At 39.2% G+C, this 23,929-nt stretch overlaps 1 protein-coding gene across 1 annotated transcript in view; it reads left to right on the top strand.

The window, feature by feature from the left end:
* LOC149300349 (ventricular zone-expressed PH domain-containing protein homolog 1-like) overlaps positions 1-23,929 on the top strand; it is a 135,774-nt gene that overhangs the window by 47,839 nt on the left and 64,006 nt on the right. Inside the window, exons 5-7 of the mRNA XM_089485306.1 lie at positions 3,502-3,711; positions 16,988-17,208; positions 23,589-23,801. Of these exons, the coding sequence (XP_089341432.1) occupies positions 3,502-3,711; positions 16,988-17,208; positions 23,589-23,801 (644 nt within the window). The remainder of the gene's footprint in view (positions 1-3,501; positions 3,712-16,987; positions 17,209-23,588; positions 23,802-23,929) is intronic.

Raw genomic sequence — 23,929 nt, 5'->3', positions numbered from 1 at the left:
GGTAGATAAATCCAGAAAATCATTTATTATTACTGTTTTGATATGACCATATAATAGTTTATTGTTAAAGAAAACACCATGGCAAAATCATTAAATCTTTGTTGGGTCTGCAGTAGAACCTTACTTTTGGCATACTTTTTTTTTTTAAGTAACCTCTTGAGACCTCCCTAGTCCTGTGACCACAGATACCACATAAGCAATTGGGCTTATTTCAACACATTTATAGGGGCACAGATGGAGACAAAGGTTAAACTATTAGCTCTGTCCTATACTCCATCCGCATTTGAGCATGATTGACCCAGGTAGATTCTTAATCCACTAACTTCATAAATACTCCCTATAAGTAGTGCTTCTGCCAGGGGTCACCAGGATGCCGTCCAGCCTAAATTTTAAGCAGCTTCACAGGACCATTTAACTATGATAGATACATGGTTAGCATATCATTACATTGCTGTAGTATATTTTAAATGTATATTTTCTTACATTCCTTAATTAAATCAATTAATTGTGTTTAGGGTCTATAAAGCCTTTGAGCACATGTTGAAGCACTATTGATGGACCTTGATGGGGGAGCCCCCAGACATTGTTCAAAGGAATGCAAAGTCCAGATCTTCATGTTCCTCCTATCTTCTGCACTCATGCATTTCATCATACTATTTCCCTTATTAAAATGTTACCTCTTAGACATGGTCAGGTAGCATGATGATCAGCATTTCACTTCAAATTTCATGATGCCTTGAACTTCCTTTCCCTAGTTGTTCAGACTACCTGAGAATGCCCATTGAAGCTGAAGTCACTAATATGGAACCATTTCTTAGGCCAGTACTAGTTTAATTCATTCTTTACAACTCCTACTGAAAGAACATGTAAAGAAAAAGATTAATTACCTACTTAAATGCTGATTAAACCATAAAATGAATGGTATGATTTGCAGAATCTTTGATGATTTGTTCTCTAGTTAAAGAATATTTGAGCCTTGTTTCCCCTCTAATTTCTTGGGTGGTCGTTCATCAGTCTGTGTTATTTTTATGGCATAGTTTTAATCCCCAGTCTATGCAGCCTTACAGTGTCACTGATGGCAGATTTCAGGCCCGCTTGAATGTTGAATCACCCTTTTATACTTCTGTGTCAAATCACTTTGATTAAAACAGATTGTTTCAATTATACATAGTACTGACTCTGCCCAGAACACCCCTTATGTAAGTGACTGGTGTATGCCACTCTTTAATGCGGGAAAAAGGAGAGTTAGGTAAACATTTTGTAGAAATTATGTCATGAAGAAAAATAATGAGGAAACCGCAAGACAAACATCAAATAGATTTTCAAGTGAAAGAAGAAACAAAACACTTAATATAGTCAAGAGACTGGTTTAGTTTTCATTTACATGCTTTGTTCATCTAATTTATGTAATTACATGAATACAAATTTGTAATTGTATTTTTAAGGATTCTTACAAGGGTTCTGTACATTGTGTGAATATATATATATATATATATATATATATATATATTGGTTTAATAGGGGTGCTTTACAGGAGAGGGCTGGCACCCTCTGGCTCTCTGGGCCAGGTGACCCCTGGCCTGTACTTGCCCTTCGTAACTAACACACACTCACTCTAAGACTCATACATTTACATACACACTAACTTACTCGTTGACTTTAACACACACTCTAACATTGCACACACCTACCTAGTCTGGACTGTGTCTTAATCGTTGCTCGCACGCTGTGTGTTAAGTGACCCCAATGCTATCCTGACTCTGCAAGCAGTCCTTTTTTTTCCGGACCACACCGGTTTTAAGAATTCGGACTGGCCAGGGATCAATTGGACGAAATATAAACAGGAGGGTCTAGTTAGTGCTGGCTGGGAGTGAGTATTTTGCATATGCAAATTGTTGAGCTGGAAATGCATCTGGAGAAATGTATCTCCAAGGCAATTAATGGGAGGGAGAGGTTTCTGATGGATGAAGGATGCATTTGGATGAAGATAATAAGCTGGCACCGAGTTATTGTAAAATGTATACATTTAAGGCTGGTTTTAGATATAAGCAGACTCCACCGCCAATCTACTTGTCCCATCCTGCTGAAAAAGTATGTAACCCTCTAAAATGATTGATTAATCATTAGTGTCTCCCAGCTATCATGTCATACTGTTTGTTTGCAGTTTTGTTCTCCTATTTTACCAGTTAAAATTCTTGTATTTGTACATTTAATTGAACTGATATGTTTATTTGCCCCTTTTGAAATTGTCATCCACTTTGAAAATGGTCATCTCCCTATTATCTAAACTATCCCTTTTCTTACCTTTAGGCTAGGTTTCCACTTGGGTTTTTTTTGCTAAAAAAGCCCATAAAAACGTCATTTCAGCCACACGGCTGTTCTAGACCTTCTTCCACTGAGGTGCAGTCCCAGGGCCGGCCGAAGACTTAACGCCGCCTGGGGCCCCCACCCCCACCCCCACCGGTACGTACCCTTAAACAGTCCTGCGGCGAGTCTCCCTGTGCTGCCACGGTGCCGGCTTGTAATGCTGAGCGCCGGAAATTCACGTCACTTCCGGCGCTCTGCATTACAAGCCGGCACAGAGACCGAACAGGTAAACTCGCCGCAGAGGAGAGAGAGAGGGGCGCCGAGCGGGTAAGCGAAAACCACTCGGTGCCCCTCTCTCTCTCCTCCGCTTCAAAAGTGCCGCAATTGCCCCAGTCGGCTCCATTGTAGGGCCGGCCCTGTGCAGTCCATCAGTACTGCCAAGAACGAGAAATCAGCCTTGTGCACTGAAAACCCAAGCTCTCCAAACACCAAAAATCTAGCTGTCCATTAATCTTCCTGATCTCCCATGTTCTTGTGTTGCATGTGACACAGGTGGTATCTCACAAGTTACTAGCTTGGAGGTCAATTCCCTAACTTTATATTCTAAATCCCTAAAATAATGTTTAGGACCCTCCATTCCCCTCTGACATTGTTGTGGGTAGCAATATGAACTAAGATCAACCCCAGCACCTCAATAATGTGTCAACAGAACACAGCAAACTGATTGTTTCGGTCAAGCAACAAATTTTTGTGTCCTCTTAACAATAAAGTCCACTTCCACCACTATTTGCTTGGGCTTCCATACATTCAGGATCCCATACATGCAAAATAGTCTGATCTCCCCACTGTTAGAAGGAACAGTTTTCTCCAACTCAGCCACTTTTGAATCATCAGCAGTTGCATACTTGCAAAACTTTGCATGTTAACCACATATTTTGCAGACACAACTTGGCCCTTTCCTTTCAGAAGCCAATTGTGTTTGACTCTTTAGAACGTGTAATAAGAATGTGTAATAAGATTCCATAATAATGGAAGAAGTGTTTAGCTGTAGAATCTCAGGTTGGTAAATATAAACCTAGTGGTGGGTGATGACATTAGGGACTTACCCTTTCATTCTCATCATCAACAGTTGTTTACGTATACATTCTCTGTTTGATAAATAGCAGATGTTAATATTATTTGTTTTATTCCTAGGTTCTAACAGAAATTGTTCCTGTTCTCACTGAATATTTATCTGATCCAAGCTACAGTGAAATCATCCTTAATATATTTGTAGAGATATCAGCATATGAGCCACTTGCGTTGGCTGGGTCTCTTTCCATATTAAAAGAAATCGGTAACAATTTCCCATGTCTCATTGGACAGATAGTGAAGATTTATGGAGCAGTAGGGCGTATTGATGAGGTATGTAATAATTACTAATCTCTTCTTATTGTGAAATCAAAGAGGATCAGGATGCAGGATGTAACCCTATCCTTTAGTTATTTAATGCCATGGTGTAACAGTTTATACAATATTACATTACTGGTATTACAGCTTACGTTATATCCCTTAACCATGTCAGAGGTTATAAAGATAAAAAAGTTCAGACAGGGTATGAGAAATACAGAAGGGTAATTGCTATGTGTTCTTCTTTAACAGCTTTTTACACAGTAATACATCTCCCACAGAAAACTTACATTCCTGAATAGCTTTTTGTTTTTGTATTAAAATATTCGAAAATATATCCCCCTGCCGCTGTAACAGCACTATGGAATCTTCTATCAATGAAAAAGTGTAATAAAAGCCATCTATTTTGGTTATATTCATATAATAAATGCATATATGGAGTCAGACTTAGGCAGTATGAATTTTTAAGATTTGCAAGCAATGGGTTTGATTTAATTTCTATGTAAAAATATCAAAAAATGATTAGGGCTGAAACAACGAATCGATAAAATCGATAATAATCGATAACGGAAATCGTTGTCGACGATTTCCGTTATCGATTAATTGAGTGATCGATTCGTTGTTGGAGCACTCGGCTCCTTTTACTTACCTCCGCGAGCGTTCCCCGCTTCTGCTACATGCTCTGCAGTCTCCGCCTTCTTTTAGTTGCGTGACGGATGTGACGCGTTCCGGAGGTAAGTATTCTTCATGTCTGTGCGAATCGCTCTGTGCGAGTGGCTCCATTCGCACAGAGCGATTCGCGGGGGTGGGGGTGGGGTTTCAGGGGATGCAGGGCAGAGTGGGGGTGGGGGGGCAGGCCAGGGTAGGAGACTGAGTGCAGGGCAGAGTGGGGGTGGGGATGCAGGGCAGGGTGTGAGTGTGGGGGCAGGGCAGGAGACTGGGTGCAGGGCAGAGTGGGGGTGGGGATGCAGGGTGTGAGTGTGGGTGCAGGGCATAGTGGGGGTGGGGATGCAGGGTGTGAGTGTGGGTGCAGGGCAGAGTGGGGGTGGGGATGCAGGGCAGGGTGTGAGTGTTGGTGCAGGGCAGAGTGGGGGCAGGGTGTGAGTGTGGGGGCAGGGCAGAATGTGGGGGCAGGGCTGGGTGCAGGGCAGAGTGGGAGACTGGGTGCAGGGGCACAGTGCAAAGTGCTGGGTGCAAAGTGCCAGGACTGGGTGCAAAGTGCCAGGGCTGGGGCAAAGTGCAAAGTTCTGGGTGCAAAGTGCTGGGTGCAAAGTGCTGGGTGCAAAGTGCCAGGGCTGGGTGCAAAGTGCCAGGGCTGGGGCAAAGTGCTGGGTGCAAAGTGCCAGGGCTGGGGCAAAGTGCTGAGTGCTGGGTGCAAAGTGCTGGGTGCAAAGTGCCAGGGCTGGGTGCAAAGTTCTGGGTGCAAAGTTCTGGGTGCAAAGTGCTGGGTGCAAAGTGCCAGGGCTGGGGCAAAGTGCTGAGTGCTGGGTGCCAGGGCTGGCTGCAAAGTGCTGGGTGCAATGTGCCAGGGCTGGGTGCAAAGTGCTGGGTGCAAAGTGCCAGGGCTGGGTGCAAAGTGCCAGGGCTGGGGCAAAGTGCTGGGTGCAAAGTGCCAGGGCTGGGGCAAAGTGCTGAGTGCTGGGTGCAAAGTGCTGGGTGCAAAGTGCCAGGGCTGGGTGCAAAGTTCTGGGTGCAAAGTGCTGGGTGCAAAGTGCCAGGGCTGGGGCAAAGTGCTGAGTGCTGGGTGCCAGGGCTGGCTGCAAAGTGCTGGGTGCAATGTGCCAGGGCTGGGTGCAAAGTGCTGGGTGCTGGGTGCAAAGTGCTGGGTGCAAAGTGTCAGGGCTGGGGCAAAGTTTCTTGAACAGTAATAGTCCACCTCTTTTCAGAATGTTTGGGGTTATTTTGTTTCATAAATATTGTGTTTGGGTTCTTGTACTTTGAAAATATTGTTTTTTATTACATCATAACAAAATAAGAATGTTAATGTAAATTTTAAGTTGTTTTTTAACATCCAGTTCATTAAATTATTTTAAATAAACGAAAAATTTGCATATTGTTTTTTTTTATCCGATTAATCGATTAATCGAAAAAATAATCGGCCAACTAATCGATTATTAAAATAATCGTTAGTTGCAGCCCTAAAAATGATCAGCGATACGGTATCCTGCATCGGTCAAACAGCAGAGTTGGTGTCTGCAGCATTTGTCATCTGAACATTGATGTGTTACTAGCATACAAAAGATTGAATACTGATACTGCCCTGTGTGGGTTTTCTACTGAGAATCTCTCATCTCTAAGTCCTCCCCTGGATAAGGCAGCCATGGGGGGACCTGGACGTGAGACAAAATTTAAATGCATGCTGGAATTTGCCTGCAGAACAACCCGCGAGGGTCCAAAATTGACTCCAACAGGCATTAAAAAATATAATTTGTAGGAATATTTCCCCTTTAAGAAATATTGCTATGCGATTAATAGTGTATCTTTTAACCACTGCATAACTTTAGCTAAGATGCATAAAAAAAAATATTCATTCAGCAGAATTGTTTAGAGATATGTTGTTTAAAAATAACGGGTTATTTTGCCTCTTTAAAACAAAATTTAATATAGTAATCTGAGATTCATTCAAGATAAAATGACCCCATACATTTAAGCCAAATATCTAAAAAAAAAACAACAACACAGACTAAAGCTAGTGTAAATACATTAATTTGGGAATGATAAAGATTGTAGAAACAGCTCAACTTGTTTATCTGGTTTTCTTAAAACTGATTTTATGAGCCTTAATTCTCAAGATACTTTTTTATGCTTGATGTAATTCCTTTAACAGTTTCAGTACCCTAAAACTATTTTGGTAAAATGTGTTAACAGCCCTAGAATAAGTAGGGAGAAGAAAGCAAGTTCAAGACGGGAAATCATTTGGATATAAAAGTTTTACCACTGATTAGTTTCCTGTTCATCCTAGGCTTACAAAGGCTTCCACCAATAGGGAGGAGTAACTCGGCAAAATGAAATCTTAGAGTTACACTTATTTTATTATTTATTAAGTCAGTTTACTTGTTTTGGAAAGTCTAAGGGACACTTAGTTTTGGGAACTGGAGATTCTGCAGTAATGTCCTTTGTCCTCACTCCAACCCATATAAAGCAAACAACATAACAGGGAATATATAATCATATAGATCCTGAGAGCAGGAAGTTAACATACGCCCAACATTACAAATCTGGACACCTGTGTTGGGGTGTATGGCAAGAGGCGTGGAGGGGTATGGCCAGCGGGAGTAGTGGATGGTAACAGTGTTGCGAGTGCTGCCTGGAAGAGCTGCCTCACAGTGTTCAGCGTCAAAGCTTTGGAAGGTTGCCACATGGGAGCGTAATTATTATGTTTTATTTATAGCACTAAAGCAGGTTCTGTAGTGCTACATTATTATTTCATTAAATAGTGCTTGTACTTATCTTTGGCTGGATTCCTACGAAACTGTATCACTCCATTCGTGGCTGACTTGGCTTTTCTGACTTCTACACTGTCTGAGTTATAGGTAATCCTGCGGGGGGGGGGGGGGTAAATAATTTGCAAGTACCAAAACAGCTCAAACCCAAGAGTCCAGCCTGAGGGGGAACCAGTTGGAGGGTGAAAAACTAAATTTTTGTCTTAAGGGATACATTACTTTGCCTGACAGGCCAGCCATCTTGCATCAAGGTGTTTGCCTTCCTGAACAACTTGACACAAATGAACTTTAAGAAAAGTAAACATTAATACAAATCAAAATTATATAGATATATAATATATTTGTGGTATGGGTAAAACATGTGTGAAACTCCCAGTGGGTCTGAATAATGCCTAGGCCCCGAAAACTCCCCCTTAGTAGATAAGATAGGGGCCAAAGAAAGGAAACAATGCTGAGAGTAGGAGCAGAGTAGGGTTTATTTATAAGGTTGTGAAATGCTAATCATTTTGCAAGGTCTTTGAAGGCTTTTCTCAACCCCATTTCCGGGTTCAGGATATATCTGTCATAGCATGAAGATTTCCATCTTCCTAATCTCTTGATGATGTGCACCGGTATGTTGTGTTAAGAGTCTGCGGATTCTGCCCCAATAAGGAAGGACTTGCTTGAGAAGGAGTTGGGATTGTAACCCAGTTGATTGATATATGACATAAGATCTGTCTTGGTAAGGGTGTTAGTGGGCAAAGGTAGTAAAGGGCTGTCCCCATACCTGTTAGAGAAAGACCACCAAAATCTTCAGTAACTTAACTGGGCACCAGGAGTGAAGGGAAGGGTATTAAGGGATTTGGAGGCATGAACCTGTCTGATGCGATTGGTTATGTGCGAGAAATAGGACTGCCAGTCTTGCACCCTAAGAATTTGGGAGCTATTGGAATTTGACGTGAACTCACCTGGCCTTTAGGATGATATTTGTGTGGGCCTCAAAAGGAGCTGAATCTAACATTTTCGACAGGGATCTGAATACTTCTCCATTGATAGGCAACCTCTGTGGGGACATGGGTGTATAGTCCTTACTTATATAATTTTATTGTATTGGGGGAAGCTTGAAATTGGTGTGACAGAAGTTGGCAAAAGGTAGAGCTGAATGTAGGGAGAAGGAGTCAGAGAGGCCATAATCTCGAAGTAACTGAGTGAACAGAGTCCACCCTCGGTTGAAGGATCGTCTAGTGCTGGGAGACAGAGATAAGGTAATCAGCCTACTGGCATCAAGCAACAAAAGGTGTCAATCTAGAACTAGAAAGTAGAATGGAGGGGCTCTGGTTCTCGGCTGAAAGTAAGGCGGGTCACAAAGTAGTATCTGTCCTTCCACTTGACCCCGGAAGGCATCAGATGGCATCAGAGATGTTGGCTTTGGATAGCCACGCATATGGAATCTGGTAAAGACACTACACTTGTAAAGAAACCATGATGCAAACCTTTCAAGAAGACATTTTACTGACTAGATTTTAAGCCCGCATGAGCAGGGCCCTCTTCTCCTTTGCACCAGTTTGTTATTGTATGTGTTTCTAAATTCTTCTACTGACTGTAACAGCACTGCAGAATCTGCCGGCTCTGTATAAATAAATGTAATGCAATGTCGAGTGAGGGATGAGGTTCCAACAAAACTCTGAGCCGATCAAGGTTAACCGGGGATAGTCAGGATTTGGGAAACATTTTGACAGGGCACATGGTTTGTGGGTAGGCCATATGGTATAGTAATCTGCATTGACTTTAGTTGCAGCCAGAGAAGTTAAAATTATTACAGATCTGAGAACGATCTAAAAAGTTAATGGGGCGCCCCCAGACAGTCTGTGGACTTGGGGGCTGCACGAAAGTGTGTGGGGGGTACTACTGAACTAGATAGGGCCGGGCTAACTGGAGAGGGCTTTCAGCCAACGGGAGCCTGTACTTTAAGGCTGGTGAAATTGCAACAGAAAAGTTAAGTGTCTACCTTGTTCCAATCGGTCACGTAATTAAACTGAGCCAGGGCATGCTGCCGTTTTAGAGGAGAATGAGCTATAAAATGCTGAGCCCCGGTATTTGTAGCCCAACTCAAATAGAGGTATAGGTCCAATTCCTCTCTGTGGTGAGAGTGTAAAGAGCATATTACATCTCTGAATAAGCTAAAGGCCAGACAAACTCAAGGATGGTTAATTTTTTTTACCAGTCTGGGGTGCTTGGATTTGACAAACACAGAGAAGTCCCCGCAGACGAATGCTTTGTTCTCATGGGACGCAATAAGGAGGGAAACTAGATTGATGTCCTCCCTTCCAAGATGTCCCTCCTAAGATTAGCTGGGATAAAGTGTGCTGGAGTAAAAATAGGTCGATTACTTCTCATCTGAAGACCTGGGGTTACCTCAAATGGGGTGGGTGGGGGTTGGACCGAGGGAGCAGAGCAGGCTTCCAGGGTTAGCAACCTGTCCTGATGTCTTGCACCGAGTGCACCAAAGTATTCAAAGTACCCTGAATTTGAGAGAGCTCCCCAATTGCACCAGAAGCAAATGGTCGGGAGGGGGAAGAAGAGGGATGAAATAAGAGCTTAAATAGTTCAGCTTTACGGGCTGGTGCGGGGATTGGGCTGCCTTTCCCCATTAGTTCTGACATGACACAAGGGGTAGTCCAGGATATGAGTGAGGGGGAACTGACTCTGTTATCTCCGGGCGATGTGGAGTAGTGAGTAGCAGGGATCTCTTCTTGATCGGATTAAACGGACATCAGAACGTAAAAATGACCACGTAGAGCGAGCAACCGGATGAGAGATGACCTGAACGGAAGATAGAGGAGGTAGGGGGGACTAGTCGAGGAGCAGTCAAGTATGGATGTGCAGCAACAGGACACCTCAGACGTTTAATGAGACGCCCCTGGGAGAGAGACTGAACACCCTGCAAGGTCTAAGGAGACACCCAGTGTTAATCTCCCACAAATGTAACGCCCCTAAGAACACAAACATAACACCCTAAAGGAAGGAGATAAATACCCCCTTCCACAAATTCCAGCTGAAAACAGCCTTCACGTATTTCAGTATATTACTGTCATTGAAAATGAAAATCCACAAAGCAACATGATTAATTATAATGTATAGGAATCATTCTTATTTTTAGTCATTAGGCATATACCCTCCACTGCAAATCTTTGCCTGTTCTGTGGAGGGTTGTGCATACCGTTTTCTATGTATATCTGTGTCACATCTAATTCCGGGAATGCTCCATACATAACAAATTATGCATGAATGACGTAATTGTTATGAATATGTTTAGGTGAAGTTGTTCAAACCATGGCCAAACACTGTTCCTGGTAAAGGTTCATAAAAAAACATTTGAATGTGAATACTTAAATGCTAAAGTTGAAAAAACTTGCTACTCAGTCCTTGATCAAAGTAGTTTCCTAAAATGAATAAACATTTGCTTCATAAACATTCCTATACAGCAAAGGACTGCTAATCTAACATAAAACACACAACTTAAATGCTTACATTATAACATACATACAAACATACACCTAGATTCTTTAGTCTGTTTAAGTTTTGCGGTAGCGCATGGTTTCCTAAAAATGCCGTTGTGAATATGCCCTGAAGATTACTTAGCTTGAGTAAAGGCAGTGTACACATTGTACGTATGCTACTTTAAGGATACTATTTATGAATATCCGTACAATTTTCCAATGAAAAGAAAATGATAGATACCCAGCTCGTTTCAAACTACAGAGCACATGATCCTCAGCAATGCTTATCTTTTCTTTGCTACACATGTATCATATAACCACGGTTGCCTGGTTGTTAAAAACAGGAGGTCCGTGGAATGCTGTATACTTAATGGACAATATTGCTAAAGTTTGAATCAACAAAGTTGTGTGAGTAACTTTTTAAAGTTTCAATGTCCCACCCAGGCCAGGAAGCTCTTAAATGTCAACTCAACACTTGAGAAGGAAGGTCTGAGGCCAATTTCAGAATAGGTCAGAATGTTCATTGACTTTTTGGCAGATGAAACATACACACAACATTCGAACCAGGCAGTAGCTGATCAGGATGAAGCTAGAATCTCACTGATGTACTTTGTTATTAGCGGTAGTGCTGAGTGAAAGTTCCTACCCACTCATTATGTGCCCATTAATTTTCCTGTCCTGACAACTGCTTTGCAGTTGGATACCCTTCTGTGCATACTGATGGTCTAGTTAGCCGAGTATGCTGAATTAGCAGAGTATATTGTTACTCTTTGGACCACAAATCATGATTGCTGCTTAATTACTGTAATGGATGTCGAAGGCTTAATGTCTTGAAGTCAGTTTTAGATTCTAGTCAAATCCAATAAAGAGCTTTTATCAGCTATATAAAAATCATTTTTAAATCAATAAAGAACTAATCAGTAAGCACTTTATAAGCAGTGTATGTGAATCAGCAGTCTAAGAAGATTTTATTTTGGTGTTTAACTTCTAGGAGATAAATATCCATAGCTAGCTAATGCATACATTAGCTGGACATAAGCTTGCAGCATACAGGTTCATTTTTGCATTTTTTGCCCCAACACTCATCCTTGGGCTGGCATCATTTTCTCCTCCGATATTCTGTTAGCCTGAAGTGATCTCATTTTCTCCTTTGGCTATGCTTTGGTGGATTCTGCCTTTCCAAACCTTGAGTTGATATGGCTGGTCTTTAAGGTACATGCAGGGTTACATTACAGAGGTGATACTAAGAGTTCACTAAAGTGGAAGGTTATAGGATAGTTTTGCAAGGCAAACCTTAGTGAACTTACTGAAGAGCTTGGTTTGCCCTGTATAATGTATAATTGAACCAGTAAGAGTTCTTTAAAGTGCAAGTTCTTAAAAATCACCTCATTAATTGAACTATACATTATGCAGCACCACTGTTTCCTTTTTATAATGCACAGTGGGGTTAGTAAGTTCAAACCCAACTGCTTTCTTGATAATTCCCTCTTTAGGCATTGATAATTTTTAAGTGTACTTGACAGGGCTGCCACTAGGCAGTGACAAGCAGATCTTCTATTCCAGGTCCAACTCTTTGGGGGGCCCTGTGTTGCTTCTGTTTATCACTCGCTCCCTCACGCTCCTAGTCTCTGGAGCAAGAGCACTGTTTGTCTCTTCTAGCAAACCAAACTTGCCTTGGGCCAAACAAACCCTCAGTATGAATCAGGGTTCTGTCCTGCCCCCCTGTGATGATTTTATGCATGTCATGTTTCCTTGCAACCTCTAGAGGCCACTCTCCATTATATGGAACCTGGGAATCATATCATCTGACCAGCTGTACCTGCTTACCTGGGTGTTTACTGATTAGCCAGCATTTTTCAATATAGTTTATTCTTATATACCAGCTTTGTGTGTCTTTAATCTCTTGTCTGTACTTACCTCTCTGTCGCTCTGCATCATGGGGCACAGACAGAGCCTCAGAAATCCCCTGCAATAGGACTCCTAGTCAGCCTGCTTACCTGAGCCCGGACAGTATGGTATTTGAAATAGCCCCTTATATTGCATTAGGACCTTATCTGTTCTTATACCAGCTTCCTTTGCAGCCTCTATCCATACAAAATATGTTCACATATTAACAAAACCAATTATAAATTAAATTCAATCATAGAAGGAGGTCTGATCACAATATTTTGTATTTAAAGTACCAAAAATGTAGTGTCCATGCATTGGATACTGTATTTTTTTTTTTTACCTTAGTGGGGTAGTGGTTGTAGGTACAGCACATATGAAGCAGGATTCCTTGTAATAGTGTAGCCTTTTATTCTGTATTCATTTAGCATACAGGTGTAAAGACATCAAATACATAGGATGTATTTTACAAAGCAAACACATAAATAAAAACCTCCCACTTGGAGAACTAATTTGACAATTGCCAGGTTGTTTGCACGCATGCAGGTCCCTGAATAACCACAGGCACCAGCTAAACCAGGCCCCTGAAATATAACATACAGCCCCATTTTAGTCTCTGGCAGCCTGGCACCTACACAATCCAACAGCATGCTCAGGTCTCTCTCCCTGACTAGACTGAGAGCTACTTAATTAGTCCCAGATGTACCTGTTAGCTTCTCTCAGTAAGCCATACTAACATAGTGAGAGTTAACTATATCACCTCTGGATTTGTACAACAGATGTATAATGTCCTGGTGATCCTCCAAATCATTAGCTTAAGGGTTTGTAACTAATTTCAAAATATTTTGATTCCCTGCCATGGCAAGCATGGACTTGTTCTGGTGAGTAGCCAACAGCAGCACTGATTGTAGAAAAATAGCAAAACTTGCTGGTACACCAGAGGATAATCAAACAGATCCTGATAAGTAGTGAATAGCACTATTGAAGCCTGGAACTGAAACAACTTGCAGAACATAGATTCAGGAAACACAACTCTGGGCATTTCTTTTAATATCTGTCCAACTCTTACTTAAACCCTTTCAATTGATAATCTAAACCACCCAGAAGTGCTGATAGCATTTACCAAACCAGTACAAATTATACCTTTAACTTTCTGATATTTAGAACTTCCAAGATCACTGAATAGCTTCGGAGCCAGACACGTGATAACACACAATAGGTGGATTCACTTAACATTTGTAACTTAAGCATCCAAATAAGAAGTGAAATTTTCTTGGAACACATCCTAAGGACTATTGCCATTAAGTTTTGACAAATGTAAAAATACATTCCTAGAGCTTCTGAATTAACACAAGGTGTCATGTTCATAATATTTGGATTTGGACCATGTATTTGTATATAGAATGATATGATGAATGAGAGGATTGTAACAATTTGCCAGCAGGAAAAAAATACCTTGAATATCAGGAAAAGGGATTGGCGGAAAAGTTTTTTTGAGCTAAGAGAACACCTGATGGCAGGTTACGAGAGTCACTCAGAGTGCCTATTTGTGACCGTATGCCACTTTTTTTGGAAAGGAACACATTGATGTTTGTCATTTCTCAGGAACCAGGTACCTCTAGAAGAACTTACATAATCCAAAAGCAGAAAAGACCATTTTTTGTAGTCTAGCTGGGCCACTAAAATAGCATTTGCCATGAATCCGAGCATGTGTTACATAATGGTGGCTTTAATTTGATATTTTAAATAGTCCAATGTATTTCAATATGTTAGCTAAATATAATACTAATGTAGTTTTGTTACATGTAACTGCATATTGTGAATATTCTTTTGAAAGTTCATTGTGAAAACTGTAATTTTAAGTTATAAAAAAGTTATTGTTCAGTTTTAGTTTATTTTCTGTATATGACATTATTTACTTGCTATTTCTTATTGTATGTAAAATGTTAAAATTAATATACAGAAACCATACATTTAATTCTTGTAACAACAAAATATCCTGGGTACTATGAGATCTATATAATAGTGAATTTTTGTTTATTTTGTCTTTGTTGTTAAAGTTTGAGACTTTACATCAGGAAAAATAAATTAGATGGTCCAAATGGTTCTTGTCTGCTGTCAAATTCTATGTTTCTATAAAACAAAAATTAACATAATGTGGGTGTGGATGCACTTTTTGCCATTACAAGTGAGTAATTGAACTTACATGTCATTACATTAGAGCTTGCATCAGTTTGCTTGTTCCAGTATACAGGACTGGATGTGAAACATTTTTAAAACATTTTCTTTAGATTCTCGTGTAGCCCATATAAGTTTCTCTCAAACTACATTTCTTTGGTACTTCAAAAAACCTGTATTTGGTGTTTCTTCATATTACAACTTGAGACTTTTAGTCCTTTGTTTATTTTTCACAATACAGTATCCCTCACATTTTTCATTAATCTTCTGTACAACCATCCATTACTTTTACTATCTTCCTCTTTCCTGAACATCTCCAATCCACCATTTCATTTCCAATACACCATCTTTTATTAGTGTTCATTTTTGATAATACCAGATTGTTGGAAAACACTTTAGCAGTGTCATCATGAGAAAATTTAGGGTCCAGTACAAATTTATAGACAAACCATGCTTCTCTCACTGCCTATCCGATGTTCCTCCTGTTGCCCTGCTTTATGATCCTCCACAGCCCCGCATGATCATTGGAATGGGAGCATCAGGTCTCAAAGTCCAAAAAGGGACCACTGGATCCCAGTCCACAGAGTCGGACTACAGGGCCTCAGTCCCTAGAAAGGGACTACCAGAACTCATTTCTTACAAAGCGGCCATCTTGGCCCCAAACACAGGTATCAGGATGCAAGGGCTAATGACGCGATGCCCCATAAAACCGATGGTGGCTTTGCACTTTAGTATAGGTCGCATTCGTATTTATTTGTGAACTTTAAGAGTAGAACCCATTCCATCCCCTTAAAAAAAGCTGAAAAAGTAAATCTGGCCTTTGATATTACAAGGCTAAATTTTACTTTTTCATAAAGTTGCCTAATTATGTCCCTCTGTTGCCTGACCAATCAAAATATTTTAAATATATTTTTTTGCATTATTTCCCTTTTGTAAAATATATATATATTCCATTTTATCACATAAATGTAAACAATAACAATTATTTTGTAATAATACATATATTAGGCTAGTACTTTTTATATTATCATTTGTTGCAAGTAATTTGTTTAGCATTGTTAAGCATTTTATTTACATTCATTATTCGAATGTAAAATAAGTTATTTTCCATATTTAAATTCCCAAAGCCGGGCAATTGTTATTTGATTGAGTAGTCATGAAACCATTGGATCACAGCAACTATTTTGCTTGGTTTTGGTTAATGTTGTTTAGATTTATTCTGAGCCCCTGCTTAAACTATACTGGGCAAAACATAAATATGTACTAATAAATTACTTTAAGTTCATGTGAAACCTAGAGTACACAACAATTTAAAAAATAACTTTATATGGCATATAAATAATCAGGAACTAAAAAAGTCACTGCGACATTCCATTTTCTGTGCTCCATGTAAGCTAACAAACCAATGACCAGTGTTTTTCCAGAGATTATTGAGCAGTGTGTGTGCTTGGAAAATACACTCATCTCCCATCTCAGTGATGTCCAAGTCAGCCCTTGAACCTTATAACTGGTGATATGATTAGTGACATTTGCCTAATTAAATTGAAATTAATTGCTTTTTGTGATTTACTAAGAAATACATTATGAATATGTACCATATATGTTGTTTGCAAACCTCAAGGTCAAAAACTCAAACATAGTGCTGAATGAGTTTTGGAAAGTCATGAACCTCATGAGATTGAGGTCAACATACAATTCCGTTGGTGCTGAAGCTAGATCAACACCTGAAGAATGGACCTCAGGCTCTTTGTACTTATAAGATTAGGTGGGTTATGAATACTTTGTAGTGTTCATCATCTGTGGCAAGGATGGATACAAACCTTCTGGGAACAGACAATGGACCATTAAAATCAAATAAATATTGTAGAGGATAAATCCTTATCAAATGACTTTTGTGACTAAAATATACTCCCTTATAAACAGCTACAAGGTCAGGCCTGTTCCTAGATTTAGGCTACCCAAAATGCTTCTTCTGCTGGGGAATGGTAGCATTAAAGGCATTATGTAGGAGGAGAAATGGGAGAAGCCAAACACCGTTCCCCTGCCCAGAGAGAGGAAACTGACCCAGAGAGTTTCCAGGTATGGCAATTAGAAACCACACACATTTGAAGGATATAACATTCCTAATTACAAACATATTGCATTCAAAACGTACATATTTATCAATGTCTTTAAAGTTACACAGTACTATGAAATATTTGTGCCAAAAGATCATCTATGTTTAATACTACATTGAGTATTTTTAGTGATTACAGTATTGTCATATTGCATTGTACTCACTATGCATTATCATTTCATTTGCAGACATGGGCCAAGATATGTTTGACGTATTTGGTGAACCAGTTGACAAACATGGAACATTCTTTTCACCACGTCCTTCTGATGGAGATAAGGAATATTACTAGCGTTTTTAACAATATTTTAGGAAGCCAAGGCAGAGATATGTGCAGAATGAGTAACAGCTTTACTGCAATAGCAAAGATCCTTAATGAGCATTTGCAGACCGAAACTGCCCAGACACACAGGTAACAACACATTGATTGTATCCAATGCACCCTGCTTACTGGTGAAGCATCATTGGGTGATTTCGGTATTTGTGCTACACTTGTATCTTTTCAAGGTCTCATCAGGTGATCACAGGAGGAACGCTTAGCGTCCTTTCAAATCTTTGTCACCTGAATTTGTGGCAAACATATGTGACAGATTTTAAAGGACACTGATCGATCCTCCTATCATGCCCTGTTTAGACCTTGAAAGATGCAATTTTGGGGGTGTTTGACAATCTCTGTATGCCCTGACAATATTGCCTAATCATCAGCAATGTTTTCAAATGTTTAAAGCCCTATCAGGTGAGAAATAGCTCAACGTGTGTCTAATCTGTCAGCACTGCCTGTCCATCAAACTCTATCGACTTATCTAGTTATCAGACTGGGGCTCCTAGGAGCTATTTGTTATCTTTTATTTAAAATGAGTACTAAAAGTAATATCAGTAGGTTCACACACACACATACATACAGTATATGGTCTTCAGAGTAATCTTCAATAATATCACTCTGTTCTATTATGCTGAAGTTATTACAGTTTAAGCTGTTCACAATATGACATGGGTTTATTCACTAAGGAGTGAGTTGACAAAAGAGTCCCCAGGAGAGTTGATTTCACTTCACTGACTTAAACATTATATTACTTAGGTTCAACCCGAGTGACCTTCTGATCCAAGAACAGCTTGGATGGTCCTTTGTAAAAGTCACCCCTCATTGATCAAACTATGTATTAAATTTATAACTTGCTTCACAACACACATTTTGTGAATAAACCTCACAATGGCCTCCTTTAATGAAATAAAAAAAAATGAACATGGCAGACCCTTGTCTTGTTAGGCTGCATAATACTTGATAAATTACTTTTTGTTATTTCCAGAAAGGAATCCTTGACTCAGCTGGAGTCTCTACTGATCGTTGTAGTAATCTAAGGGAACATGAGTGTAAATAGACATGCCAAGCTGTACAGTATGGATCATATTTATTAACGCCTGAATGGGTTTATCTCATTTTTCCTATACTCTAGAGGTCTAGTGAGACATGTGGTAAAACTTAGACTTCATGTGTTTTCCATTGACTGTATTAGTAGTCTTTATTTTTATGGTGATAGAATGGGCAGTTTGGGTATGTGGAGAATTATTTTTGCAAGGAAGGACAACAAGGAAATTATTAAAGATTATAAAAGCTTTTGGCTTCCTACAAATAGTCTTCTTGAACTAAATCACATGTCTAGTACATATTCTTGCCTTATGTTTATCCTCGGTGTGGTACAATATATAGTAAAGTAGCAAAAATGTTTTTCAAACAGCAAATATATGTAAATATTCATCAGCTTCTCTCACAAAGGTTAAAGAGAAGCTGATGATTTGAAAGGGGCACATGACAAAAATGTAAATGACCCACTCAACTATCAAAAACACTAAAGTTCATATAATGGCTAAACTGTCCCTTTAAATGTGGGGAACTCGAGAACTATAATAGGTATATTATGGGGTGATTTATAATATGTACCATATGTAATTCGTTTCACATTATCATTCAATTAAAAACAATTACTTTAGATCTCTTTTTATAATATCTTAAAAACAAAATGAAGCACATATTTAATGACATGATTTCCTTCTGGTGTCTGGTGGACTCATTTGACACGCAATAATGGCACATGAATATTGCTACGGAAGATTGCAGATCTATTCATATAATCCCATAGTTCAAATTACAACTTTAGCCCATGTGATTTGTGAAATAGATATTTATATATGAGGCAGGTGATATATAACATCAAAACATTCACACATTAATTGGGTATAATGCTTCACTTCCTCCAATCTTGGGGGGACATGATATAGACCAACTACTACTGTGTCTTTATTTAACCCAATGGAAGTGTAATGATGTAGACTCTGGAACAGACAAATAGACCAAGGTTGGTGCTAAACTTGGAGCTTGCTATAGGCCCATCACAGCCAAATAATACCATAACATAAACAGGTGGCCAGAACCTAGCCCTATAGGGCCTTTCAACATAAAGACCCATAGAATAACGCCAACATTAGGGCCCTGCAGTCAACAAGGAAGACACGCTTTTATAAAAAAACACGTCAGCAACCTGTTAAAATATACTACCCCCACTTTGTTGAAGAGGCTGTGGAGCAGTAGGACATATGGAACATATATGGTGGTCCTGTACCAAACTGACCCCCTTCTGGTCACATTCTCACAATGGTCAAATTAATAACAACTTCTATTAACTCTCTGACCCCAAAGATGGTTTTATTCAAAGTGATTCCCAATGTTATTCCCAAAGTACAGAGAATTATCCTTTCTCATTTATTCATTGCTGTCACTTCTATTCTCCCTAGACACTGGGGTAAACAAACTGTCCCAAATACACAAGAATTGTTGACACTTTATAAAGAAAATAAATCTCTAGAACTCAGTGTACGTCATTTGACGATAGAATACCCTACATTAAAGTACCATTGGGATGAATTTGATAGGAAGCTTCGTAAAAAATTTAGGTCAGAATGGGACTCTACTTAGGAAAAAAGAAAAGTGTATTGTGTCATTTTCAAGTTAAATTGTGATATATTAAGATTGTACCTTGTGATTGTACATCTCATTATACCCTCATGTGGATGTGCTGCAGCATATATGAAAAATTTACATTAACTATTGTAAGTAGCCAAACCCCTCCCTTTTTTTCTCTTTTTTCTGTAGTCCTCTCTTAAAAGTTATACTTATCTGTTATATGAAAAACCTTTCAATAAAAATTAATTGAGAGGAAAAAAAAAATACTACCACTGATCCAGTGCCACCTTCACCCACGTGGCCCCTCCAGAAAATGTAGTAGGAATTAGGTAGGGCCCCCTAGCATAATTTAGCAATCTTTGCAAGGATAGCAGCCATAATGGGGACTGCCTTGTGGGGCTTGAGCTTGACAAATAGCACAAAGTTAGTGAGGGGGCCCTACTTGTCCAAGCAATACTGGGTTGATACACCGATCAGCCATAACATTACGACCACTGACAAATGGAGTGAATAACACTGATAATTTTGTTATCATGGAATCTGCGTGGGATATATTATGCAGCAAGTGAATATTTTATCCTGTGTTAGAAGCAGAAAAATGGGCAAGAAAACTGGGTCATGGGAGACCAAGGCTTAATGAAGCACGTGGGGGTGAAGGCTGGCCCATATGGCCAGCCTTCATAGAGCTACTAGCTCAAATTGCAAAAAGAGCTAATGCTGGTGTCAGAACACACCCCGCATTGCAGATTGTTGCATATGGGGCTGCGTAGCCGCAGACCAGTCAGGGTGCCCATGCTGACCCTTGTCTACTGTCAAAAGTGCCTATAATGGGCAAGTGAGCATAAGAACTGGACCACAGAGCAATGGAAGAAGAGGTTTTGATCTGATGAATCATATTTTGTTTCACATCACGTGTGCGTCAATTACCTGGTGAACACATGGCGCCAGGATGCATCCATGGAGGCCCCACCTCACAACTTACAGGGCTTTAAGGATCTGCTGCTAACGTCTTGGTGCCAGATACCACAGCACACCTTCAGAGGTCTAGTGGAGGCCGTGCCTCAATGGGTCAGGGCTGTTTTGGCAGAAAAAGGGGGACCTACACAATATTAGACAGTTGTTAATAATTTTATAGCTCATCGGTGTAACATAGCATTGTCATCAAACTGAGCAGTTCAATGTTAACTCACGATTTAAGATCTACAAATCAGCTGCCGTCAGATGATAGAATACAAATCTTTATGGATTTGTATTTGATAAAAAAAAAACAAAGCTTCACAGGGTCATTGCTCATATATTCCTTGAGTTTTTACTCATACTATTTTTTTTATTTAGTATAATATTATCCTTATGTAAGTATTGACAGTATCTACAACTGATGATCAGGATCATAGCTGGGAAACAGCTAATTAGTGGAAGTGAACATCTGTTTGTCCCCCAGTATTTAAATGACCATGTGGGTGCATACATTTCTCTGCTTCCCCCTTAACCTACAGGACGTCTAATGGCTACAAGGTTTGCTAAGCTGTCCCTGGAACAGTTGTTGTGGGCCCCATAGTCACACAAATACCAATGAGATTCTAGCAAAAGTAAGTACTTCCCAGCTTCCATGGTGCCATTTTAGCCTTAGGTCTTGGGTCTTCGAATAAGTATGTGCTACAGAAAGCGTCAGACTGCTGGTGTCTCACTGGGTTACTGGTTGTCCCCTTTAAGCCAGAGCTGTGAATCAGTCTGTTATTTCCTCCTAAAGTAGCACTGATTTGAATCAAATTCATGTGTGCTAAACCCCATACTTCAAAAACACAATCCACATATTATTACTGACGTTGGCTGAAACAAAACACAGAGTACCTCCCTCCCCATAAGAAGGAGAAGAATGCTGTTGGTAAGTTTATTTCAATGAGGAATTCCGAGTAATGAGGACCATATACATACCAATGGTTCAAATACATATCTGTCACATATAATATGAGCAAGAATGAATAGAATGCCAAAAGATACCCCCAGGAAGGGATATTATCACCTAACAGATATTGTACTGTAAACAGTATAAATTCCATTTCAAAAAAATGTTGTCTAGGGCGGAATACAAATGTTTGAAATAGGTTGCATATGAGTTGGAAAAAAACACTATCATTTAAATGGACTAACATCAATAAACTAAATAGTACTTAATTACCGTGCATTTAAAAAAATGCTTCCATACTGTCAGATATTTCAGTGTAAGATTTATTATCTGCAGGTCATAAATAGGCATTTATTGATTAGGAGACAACAAAAGATCTTTACAATTTCTTTTATCTATCACAGTATGAAGATTTTTTTTATCACAAAAAAGGGAATAATTCAGGTATATTGTTAAGGACCACGTCCCTGGGCGTGGTGGTTCTCTCCATTCGCTAACACACACAAATCTTGTTTCTGCTGCTAAAGATGCACACTGGAGGCATGGATTATTTGGCAAAGGTACTTAAGCTGCCTGAAAGCCATCAGTCAGTAAAGGTAGACAATTCATGTGCACACTTTTAAAACAGGATTGCAAAAAAAATCATAAATATTATTTATATTTTATTATCTGTAATATATGCAAAATAAAATTGGTAATGTGGCCAACAGCATTAAGTATAGTAATGCATCAAAGCATCCTTCAGAAACACTACTTTCTTGTATTTTTGTGTCATAGTTTTTGAAGAAGACTTGCATTCCTATGAAGGAATTGATGATGGATGCTACCATTACATGCTACCATTACATTGTACCTATTTTCATGTGTACTGTTCTCCTTCAAATGTTTTAAAATATAGAGGTTGAACCTTAACTCTGTCCCAGGAGTTCTTAGTTTGCCATTAATATTTATACATTTCTTTTTCATTCTTGTGAAAAAAAAATCAAAATAAATAATAGAGATACATTTCACAAAGTAAAAATACAATTTCTAATCATATGAAATGTATTCTTTTCCCTTGTCTTGGCTTAAACTTTAGGGTTTCTGAAAATTTGGCTTTTATTACACCATTTGTTCCTCATATTCTGTGTGGGTTTTTTTATAAGTAAAGATGTTGCACTCAATTTTGTTAGATTAGTACTCTACATCCACTTTTCAAATAGGACATTTAAATGCCTTATTAAGAATAGGAGTTGGAGGAGATACTTAACATTTATCCAATTTTCATTTAAACAGGGATCTGAGCATATGCCTGTAGAATAGCATGGTCCGTAGATTATAATGGAAGTTGGGTTTCTCAAAACAGCAGATTTTTTAATCTACATCTAAAAACACATTTTGGGAGTAAAAAGTTTGTTTCAAAAAAGCCCCAGGTTAGTACTATGACAGCTTGCTCCTCCATATTTGTGACTTGTAGACCTTTCTACAGTTATACTGTAAAGATGGAATAATAACCAAACTTTAAACATTTCCCATCCTTAAATTATGGTTTCAAGAGTCCCAATTTAATTTATTTAATCAGGGGTTAATAACATGCAACTATGCTAACTACGCTAACTTGTATGATTTACGGTCCCATTTATGATGTTTACTACAAATTATGTGTCTCATTAGTAGCAGGTTAAGCATTGGTCTTCAAAGCGTTTCCTTTAATGTTCCTTTACTATTTTCTTTAGTATCTTTTAATATCAAAATCTGGATGTTTTTAAATTAAGTCGTTGAATATTGGTTAAAGAGACCCATGTGTTTACTACTCTTGCCCAGGTTTGAATTTTACATTAGGCGCATGTCTAAGGGTGCCTAGGCTTTGGGGGCCATCAGTGGCTTAATGTATAATCCTGCTGAACAGATAACATACATTAAATAATAATAAAATGCAATCCTTTAGGACTGAAAACCACATTCAAACGGAACCCTCATTTAATATTCATGACTCGGTGAAAGGTCATTTTTTTGGTGACACTGGTAAAGAAAAGTCTGAAGTCAATAGTGGAGATCTCAATGATCAACATCTCATGAATGACACATTAACTGGTAGAAACTGCATGTATACTGATGTGAAAATACTAAGTGATGATAAAAAGGACAAGAGAGTTAGCAGGTATGTGGAAGTACTTCTTATCTATGTACATGGAAGCTTTTAATAATTTCCAGGCATTTCATCACAATACAAGCTGTCATATCTGATTTCTGGATAGTATTACTCCTTATCCTCTTTGGACTAAGATG

The sequence above is a fragment of the Sceloporus occidentalis genome, unplaced genomic scaffold (genome assembly GCF_023333645.1).
Source record: "Sceloporus occidentalis isolate IW3139 unplaced genomic scaffold, rSceOcc1.0.p SCAF_25, whole genome shotgun sequence".
NCBI lineage: Eukaryota > Metazoa > Chordata > Lepidosauria > Squamata > Phrynosomatidae > Sceloporus > Sceloporus occidentalis.
The sequence above is the reverse complement of the archived record's forward strand: the minus strand, read 5'-3'. Positions and strand labels throughout refer to the sequence as shown.